Genomic DNA, 9270 nt, shown 5'->3' on the forward strand with positions numbered 1-9270 from the left:
ATTCTTGTCTGTCCTGGGCGATGGTCTGCCAATCTTGTCGGATTCCAATGGATTCGAGAGATTCCCTGATACCACCTTCCCATGTGTTTCTTGGTCGTCCAACGGGTCGTAAAACCTTTACTTGAACTAAATGCATTTACTCGATTTTCAGGCATGGAAGTGGGCAACTTACCCACGGACTCGGTAACCAAATACATACAACTGTGCTGTCAATATGAACCGGACAAAGTGTTGTCTCTAGTCCGTTCTAGGAACGATTTCAAGATAACCCCGGTATTGGAGTCGGTACGGCAATACCAACTGGAAGAAGCTGAGGCGATGCTGCTGGAAAAATCGGGCGATTTTCAGGTACTTTTACAGTCCAGAAATTTATAGTGCTAAAAAAAACTCGTAAGAGCACCCCAAGGACCTGATTGATACCGACATATATCTAATGAGTAAATTTCCCTAAACGGTAATATTGTTTGTAATTTCATCAAAATCGGACGAACCGGCACCGCGGTATTGGAGTCGGTACGGCAATACCAACTGGAAGAAGTTGAGGCGATGCTGCTGGAAAAGTCGGGCGATTTTCAGGTACTTTTACAGCCCAGAAATTTATAGTGCTAAAAAAACTCGTAAGAGCACCCCAAAGACCTGATTGATACCGACATATATCTAATGAGTAAATTTCCCTAAACGGTAATATTGTTTGTAATTTCATCAAAATCGGACAAACGAGTTCAAAAGTTATGATGAAACAAAGTGATATACAATTAATGGTGTATTTCTGTATTTTCCTTTCGGGAAACTGACCACTGGAAATTTGACCACTGCTACATTCAGTTTCTATTCGAGAAGGGTCGAGTTAAAACTTAAAATTAACTTCCTTCTTTCAATGAAAATATTAATTTATTTTTATTCATATTTTGATTTCCAGGGAGCATTTGACATTCTGTTCCGACGATTGCAAGGTGCTATTCAATCTAGTGGTAATATAGAGGCAGCTACAGAGAGTGTTGTAGCGTTAGGACAGGCAGCCGGGGATAAGCTGAATGCTCAGACTACATGGCTCCCACTACTCCAGTGTTTACATAGGTAAGTTTTGAAGATAAGTTTTCTTCTTTTTCTTCGCCTTTTCCCGTGTGCAGACGAGGTCGGCGTTTTTTGTGTGCTTCTCAATCAGCTCTAACTAGGGTGATTGCTTTGGGCTGACATTTGGTTTTGGCTACAAATTTTAAGAGCGGATGCCCTTCGCACTCAACCTTTGCTGTATCTTTAGCAAGAGGGAATTCAGGCTGGTATACTCCCTGTTTAATGTCTACCGTGTAGTGTATGCTAGAATGTCCCCTGATATAAATCTTTCTCCCCCAGGCTGGAGTCTCACGAAACGTTGAAACGGATTTTGAGTTGTCCCAATCTAAACCTCGCCTCTGAGTTTCATCTCCTGTTGAAACATACAAGTGGGAGACTGGGCGATTTCAGAACCCTCATTACAGGTAAGATGAAACAGCTAGATACGATTCGCTGCCTGTGTTGTAGCATGTCTATAGGTACTGGTAGAATTTTCCCGTTGTATGGCAATAGCCTTTTTTTAAACTCTCTTTACAGGTAAGATGAAACAGCTAGATTTGACTAGTTGCCTGTGTCATAGAATGTCCATTGTCCACACTGGCATAGACAGGATGCTTTCCTGGAGGTGATTAAGGCGAAGGATATGCTACATGAAGATAGTGTTGTGGAGATGGCCCGCGCTGCTGAATTGTAAGTGGAGGAGAATAGTGGACGAGTTAATATATAATACGGGTTAACATAAAATAGAATGATTAAGGCGAAGGATATGCTACATGAGGATAGTGTTGTGGAGATGGCCCGCGCTGCTGAATTGTAAGTGGAGGAGAAAACTGGACGAGTTAAAGAAAAGGAGTTCAAGATAAGATAAGATTTCATTTAAATTGAATTATTAAAAAAAAAAGGAATTTCAATCGTGTTAAGTATACATTTAATGTCGTTCTTTGTTTTTCGCCTAATACACTACGTTAAATTTTACGACTTGACTTGGACTTGAACCACCAACCTCCAGATGTACTTGTAGCCAATGTAATGTAAATGAAAGTGTTCCCACTTACACACGACACGATTTTTTTTTCCGAACGACGTGGGAACTGGCCTTTTGGGGGGCTAATGCTCAGGGCACACTAGTGATGAATAAACTATAACCACAATTAAATTGTGCGTTTTCTCTCCCCTCAGCTACAAAGTGTGCAGTGTTCTTCACGAGGAGAGGGGGGAGCACAGTTTGTTACTCAAATGTCTCCTATTGGACAACACACGCAAATCCCGCGTGTTCGACTTCATCGCTGAGTCATCGCACAAAGCTTCCCTCGAACATTTCATCGTGCAGAATATTCAGCACTTTGTAGATGTGGATGGTGTGAAGGCGGGAGTGACGGTGCAGAGTTACTTCCCCCATGTGTTTACGGAAGCGCTAAGCAGTCTCCCGGAGAGGGCCAAGTTTGCGTTCCTTCAAGGAGGTAAGAAAATGCAAGTATTGTCTTTTCTGTGGCTGAAAGCTGAAATGTCCTGAATCATGCCAATAAGAAGATATGGGCGAAGGATGAAACAGCACGGATGGGACCTACAGAGTATATAAAGCCGAAAATTTGATGAGAAAAGTAAAAAAAATTCCTTTACATCTCTGCCACATTTTATCGGACAAACCTTTGGAGAGTTACGGTGAAACAAACAGGTTTACAGACAAACTAAATACAAAATCGCCGAGTTAGTTAAAATTTGGTACACACTTCGTTCGATGGAAGGCGGGAGTGACGGTGCAGAGTTACTTCCCCCATGTGTTTACGGAAGCGCTGAGCAGTCTCCCGGAGAGAGCCAAGTTTGCGTTCCTTCAAGGAGGTAAGAAAATGCAAGTATTGTCTTTTCTGTGGCTGAAATGTCCTGAATCATGCCAATAAGAAGATAAGGGGGAAGGATGAAACAGCACGGATGGGGCCTACAGAGTATATAAAGCCGAAAATTTGATGAGAAAAGTAAAAAAAAATCCTTTATATCTCTGCCACATTTTATCGGACAAACCTTTGTAGAGTTACGGTGAAACAAACAGGTTTACAGACAAACTAAATACAAAATCGCCGAGTTAGTTAAAATTTGGTACACACTTCGTTCGATGAATTATTTGGTTGGCTGGAAGAGCTCCTGCCAGTAAAACATTTACTACTTACTTACTCCAGGGTCTTCACAGACCGCGAGGGTCCTTGGCCTCCCACACCAGCCTTCTCCATTCTTGTCTGTCCTGGGCGATGGTCTGCCAATCTTGTCGGATTCCAATGGATTCGAGAGATTCCCTGACACCACCTTCCCATGTGTTTCTTGGTCGTCCAACGGGTCGTAAAACCTTTACTTGAACTAAATGCATTTACTCGATTTTCAGGCATGAAAGTGGGCAACTTACCCACGGACTCGGTAACCAAATACATACAACTGTGCTGTCAATATGAACCGGACAAGGTGTTGTCTCTAGTCCGTTCTAGGAACGATTTCAAGATCACCCCGGTACTGGAGTCGGTACGCCAATACCAACTGGAAGAAGCTGAGGCGATGCTGCTGGAAAAATCGGGCGACTTTCAGGTATTTTTACAGTCCAGAAATTTATAGTGCTAAAAAAAACTCGTAAGAGCACCCCAAGGATCTGATTGATACCGACATATATCGAATGAGTAAATTTCCCTAAACGGTAATATTGTTTGTAATTTCATCAAAATCGGACGAACCGGTTCAAAAGTTATGATGAAACAAAGTGATATACAATTATGGTGTATTTCTGTATTTTCCTTTCGGGAAACTGACCACTGGAAAATTGACCACTGCTACATTCCGTTTCTATTCGAGTTAAAACTTAAAATTAACTTCCTTCTTTCAATGAAAATATTAATTTATTTTTATTCATATTTTGATTTCCAGGGAGCATTTGACATTAGCAAAACAACACAGTAAATAAATGAAATTTGTCCTTGATTATTTTTATTTTTTTCTTAGGAGATAAATAAATTCTTTTGGAAACAAATTATTATGATGTTGCTTAGAGTTTGAGAGAAGTAGAACAAAGAAAAGAAAATTACATAAGGGCGAGTCCAGATTTAAGAAGGGCCCATGTCATGTTATTGGCCCTATTCACATAGGCCTTCTTCCTGGAAGTCGTTCCCGTAGGATCCAAATATGCATTACCTTCTTCCAAATATGCATTACCTTCTTGACGAAACTCTCAGCCAGCGTAGTTCCAGACAGTTCCTGTTCCATAGCTTTCATATAATCATCCGAGTCCGAGCCTGATAGTTCAGAGTCCATATCACTTTCCTCATCTTCACTTCCCATATCCGCCCCTGCTTTTCCTTCCATTACATCTGAAACAATCAGGATTCGAAATTATTATTGTTAGGGAAAAAAATCGTCGTTCAAAATTCTATTAAATACATTACTTTCCTTAGTATAGAATAAGGAAAGTAGAAAAGCGTTTCCGTGGTACATCACGGAAACGCTTGTGATCACATTTCATATTAAATTGTTAAGGGTCTTTCTGATGCCGGCCTCTCACGCTAGGACCGTCTGGCAGACTTCGGTCGGAAGCTTTTCCCGGTTTCGAATATCTGCGCGGGGTTGGCCGGCATAAGACCCTAACTGTTGAGGAAAATTTCAATCGAAAAAAATCGTCGTTCAAAATTCTATTAAATACATTACTTTCCTTAGTATAGGGTAAGGAAAGTAGAAAATCACGGAAACGCTTGTGATTACATTTCATATTCTGATGCCGGCCTCTCACGCTAGGACCGTCTGCCAGACTTCGGTCGGAAGCTTTTCCCGGTTTCGAATATCTGCGCGGGGTTGGCCGGCATAAGACCCTAACTGTTGAGGAAAATTTCAATAGAAATCAGATGCCAACTTCTCGGGACAAAACTGCTCGTGGCACTCTCTGCCCCCCAACCTTTCCGAAAGGTGTGATTCTCAACGAGCGCTCTCTGCTCAGAGGGATCACATTAGCTGACGGGTCGGGGGGTTGCCATTGTTGGGTTCGATTGACCCAACACTAGCACGAGTGGTGGGCCATTTTGACCCGACATATGTCATGCCTCGGCTCTGAGGTACTCCAGATCAACACCGTTACGGGGTGGAAAGGATAAACTATGTCCACACGGGTGCGAAATGTGGACATGGGCCAACGTTGACTGGAATTTGGACCCGACATATGCCATGCCCCGGCTCTGAAGTACTCCAGATCAACACCGTTACGGGGTGGAAAGGATAAACTATGTCCACACGGGTGCGAAATGTGGACATGGGCCAACGTTGACTGGGGGGGCCTGCTGCCTTGCGGGTCCTAAGCTCCGGCCATACTGTGTTGTTCAAGGCGCTCTTGGCGTCTGAATAAGAGGTTAGCCCAAAATCTTGTACTGCTCAAATAGGACTGGAAAGTTCCTTTACTTCAGCAGTAGACTAATAAAATTGTGGTCACGATCTCAAATTATATTGACGGCAAAGTTGCTCTCGGTTGGGATTGAACTCACGCGCTCCTGTTTACCAGGCGAGCTTCTTGACCACCGAGACAATAGTCAATAATGTTGATCTCCACAAAGGCACTGCAACCGTTCTTTTCAACCGTTTAAATAAAGTAATCTGCCTTCTTTGTGGTAGTGGCTAACACCAAACTTGCTGTGGTACCGTGACTGACACCCAAGATTGATCTTCTATGACTCAGTTCGACTGATCATAGCACAATCTAGCTCAAGTCACGAATCTATCAGCATTGAGGATGTAACCATCCGAAGAAAGGAACTATGAGCTTCCTCTTTTCAACATTGACAACACAGTGTGAACGGAGTTGAAGGGAGAGAGAAACCACCAAAGGCTAGGGGAGAGAACCCCGACAGAAATCCCTAAGGGAAGGACACCCTGACAGAAAACCACAATCTGTTACCCCAGACGGGTACGAGCAGAAGCTCTTAATACCAGAAATTCTGGGGGACAAATAATTGTCATTATCAGACTACAATGATGAGCCTGAAGATTTTGCATTTCTAAGAGTAATTTTGATTATTTTTTTTCTTCCCAAATTTAATAACAAACCGGTTCTTTCTTAATCTGTAGATTCTGTAGAAATAATGGGACTTCCAGTCCTAATTTAACAATTTAAATGGAGCTCTCTATTCATACTTGATGAGCCTAAAAAAAACCCAAAATGAATTAATGGTAGTGGGCTGATGTGACTGTAAAGGGAAGAGAACCACTTACTTGAGAAAAGTAACATAACAAGACTAAGACCTCCTCCATACAGTAATTTCTAACTAGAGCATTTCCTATAGATGGTAGTTTCATGACCTAAAGAACTTCCTCAGCAGATTAGGTTCATGACGAGGGAACTTCCTTCGGACAGTAAGTTCATGCTAGTGGGAGAACTGCCTTAGGAAGTTAGGTTCATGAGCTCAGACTACCTGCAGAAGACAGGTTCCTTTCTCGAGGCCAGTAAGTTTATTATTCAAGAGGAACTTGCGTTTAGAAGATAGGTTGCATGAGCGAGAGAACTTCCTCCGGACAGTAGAATTCATGGGCGCTAGAGTGGGGACTGCCCCTGAGCGAAGATAGGGGTGTCATGAACTAGATGTCAACTACTCCAGAAGAACAGGTTCCTTTCTCCAGAGGAGTAAGTTCATGGGCCTAGAGAACTTCCTCAGACAGGGGTAAGTTCATGGCCAGAGAACTTCCTCCAGACAGGGTAAGTTCATTACAAAGAACTTCCTCCAGAAGATGGTTCATGACGAGGATCGCTAACTTCCTCCGGGACAGTAAGTTTCATGGCTCCGGCATACAGTTGCATGCTAGATAACTGATCTCTGGAAGATAGATTCAATGAGCTAGACTTACAATACCTCCAGAAGACAGTGTCCTTGTGCTCCCAGGGGCAGTAAGTTCAGTGGCAAGGAACCTGCCTCCAGAGTAGTAAGTTGCCGCATGGCTCTAGAAGGAACTGCCCTCCAGATAGTAAGGTTTCATGGCAGAGAACCTGCCCTCCAGGGTGAAGTTCATGGCTAGTAGAACACTGCCTCCGATAGTAAGTCAGTGGCCAGAGAACTGCTCTCCAGACAGTAAGTTATGGCTAGAGACTGCCTCCAGACCCAGTAAGTTGCATGGCTGAGAAACTGCCGGACAGGTAAGAGTCACATGTCCTAGAGAACTTCTCAGGATAGTAGGATGTTCATGAATAGGACTTTCTCCAGACGATAGACTAGCAACTCCTACAGATAGAGCCAAACATAACAGATCTAGAACTAGCTAAGGGCTAGATTTTAGCAACCTAGAGCTAGGTAGAGACCAGAGCTAGCATAGATCTACCTAGGAGATAGATCTAACATAAGAAAACTAGAGCTAGGTAGGAGATAGCGGCTAGCATAAGGAACTACCCGAAGATAGACCTAACTAAGAGAGCTAGATCTTAGCTTGGAGATCAGCTAGCAATAGAGACATCTTTCTGCAGACGGCCTACTAGGCCAAGATTAGAATTTACAGAGACGGGCAAGCTAGCATTACCTAGAGATAGAGCTACAACTGGAGCAGCCAGAGACAGTCTGCCAAAGATTAGAAGGCTTGCTTTACGAAAGGAGCACCATGTACAGCTAGACTCATGGCAAGTGCGGCTAGCAGTCCTTTTCCAGGCTTACAAGCGAGGTTGACCACTAAGAGGAGAGCCTCCTTGTCACGACCAGAGGCTGAGAGAGAACCTCCAGAGACAAGGATACGTGTTGCCCCCGACGGCTTGCGGAGCGGTGGTTGCTGTGCCCGTAAAGTCGAAGAGTAGATGAGCGGTATGACACCAAATAAGTTCCTGACAGATGCATAAAAGTTACGTAAACCTCTTACAGGTTATACACTTACCAAATGAACCATAGAAGCAGCTTTTAAATAAAACTTTCGTTAAAGAAATGACTATCTTTTTTTCAATGAAGGACATTTTCCTTTCAAGGTTATCGGACATTTCACTATTCTAATAATTAAACAGAAAAGATAAATACGAGATTAGTACATAAAATCAATACGAAACAACATATCATCGTACAGCATTTAAACTATCCTTTCATTCCAATTACCCCTTAGTTCTTATTTCTTACATGTTCCTTCACTGTTTTACCCTTACTTGTCCATTTCCTGATTTCATCCTAGTCCTAGAGGTGTTATGGACCATACTACAGGACAGGACACCAACTTACTCCCCATAAAGAGATGTCATCCCCAAAAGACGTGAGTTTTGGTACCTTCTCTTAAGAAGGTTCCTCAAGACGTTATTATAAAAAATTGTGTCTTGATAAGTTGACCAAGTTGAGGAACCTAGAAGGCTTGTAAAAAGAGAAAGTGCTTAGTAACTCTAAACATAAAGAAAGTCTACTGAGCTCGTCGTCTATAACCGTTCTCCGTGGTATTACGGCCGGTAAGTGTGAGTCTAGTCTGCCAGACTCGCACTTACTGTCCAGAGTTCATCTGAAGGTTTACTCGGTTGTCGGTTCAGTTTGTCCAGTTTGTGCGAAACTTTGTAAAAGAAAGTTTTACAGTTACAAGAGAAACATTCTCCGAGAAGCCAACTGAACTCTGAACCACAGCAAAGAAGAAACTAGACACAGCACACCTTGAACTTGAAGAACTTGGTTTTAGAAGTCAAGGTCAACAATCCGTTGATAATAGTAGGTTAGTCCCAACCAAACTGATATAGCGCGCTGGAAATCGGTGGAAACCAATCGTTTGTTAACTTCCCGGGCCTTCTTATGTGGACTTTATTAGCTTCGTATTGGTATCTTGACTTCCTTGTCCATACCTGATCCTTTGTGAGCCCTTATCCCGACCTAATTTTTTACTCACAGAACTCATTCCTATTCTCCTTAATGTTTCCAGCCCTTACTTTCCTAATTAATAACTTATCGGACTAAAACCCCCGAACTCTCGCTTTATACTATGGTCTGTTTGGTCTCTTTAAAGCAAACAGAATTGGTGTAATTTCTCTAAAAAAAGCAGAATTGATTTTAAACAAAAGTCACAGACAATTCGGCTCCACGTGAACTATCTAAACAAAATTAAAGGTACTCGATTTGATTTTTAACTGACTAGTAGTTACCTCATCCATTTTTCATTAACAATCTTCGAGAGTGCTGTGAACTTGACTTTACAGTGTAACCGTTGAGTGTTGTGTTTAATATCTAATATTTACAAGAGATTTCCTCCACGATTAAAAATTTGTAG

The 9270-nt window shown here is 42.4% G+C and overlaps 2 protein-coding genes across 2 annotated transcripts in view; both read left to right on the top strand.

Moving 5' to 3' along the window:
• The first annotated feature begins 131 nt into the window (after positions 1-131).
• LOC103520842 (vacuolar protein sorting-associated protein 8 homolog) lies at positions 132-1682 on the top strand. Its single transcript, XM_026831811.1, has 4 exons — positions 132-348; positions 920-1077; positions 1354-1478; positions 1591-1682. The coding sequence occupies exons 1-4, from the start codon at positions 154-156 to the stop codon at positions 1680-1682; spliced, it is 570 nt and encodes a 189-aa protein (XP_026687612.1). The 5' UTR covers positions 132-153.
• A 119-nt stretch (positions 1683-1801) lies between these two features.
• Positions 1802-9270, top strand: part of LOC113472176 (vacuolar protein sorting-associated protein 8 homolog) — a gene marked incomplete at its 3' end in the record, with an annotated part of 10102 nt that continues 2633 nt past the window's right edge. Inside the window, exons 1-4 of the mRNA XM_026831812.1 lie at positions 1802-1866; positions 2233-2419; positions 2799-2892; positions 3428-3624. Of these exons, the coding sequence (XP_026687613.1) occupies positions 1802-1866; positions 2233-2419; positions 2799-2892; positions 3428-3624 (543 nt within the window). The remainder of the gene's footprint in view (positions 1867-2232; positions 2420-2798; positions 2893-3427; positions 3625-9270) is intronic.

This window comes from Diaphorina citri, unplaced genomic scaffold (assembly GCF_000475195.1).
Source record: "Diaphorina citri unplaced genomic scaffold, Diaci psyllid genome assembly version 1.1 scaffold4164, whole genome shotgun sequence".
NCBI classification, from domain to species: Eukaryota; Metazoa; Arthropoda; class Insecta; order Hemiptera; family Psyllidae; genus Diaphorina; species Diaphorina citri.

What these genes read in the sequence shown, in the direction of transcription:
- LOC103520842 (XM_026831811.1), top strand. Translation starts at nt 154, where the DNA reads ATGGAAGTGGGCAACTTACCCACGGACTCGGTAACCAAATACATACAA. An exon ending in CTACTCCAGTGTTTACATAG is followed by an intron (nt 1,078 to 1,353) that starts GTAAGTTTTGAA and finishes TTTCTCCCCCAG; the next exon opens with GCTGGAGTCTCACGAAACGT. An exon ending in TTTCAGAACCCTCATTACAG is followed by an intron (nt 1,479 to 1,590) that starts GTAAGATGAAAC and finishes CTCTCTTTACAG; the next exon opens with GTAAGATGAAACAGCTAGAT.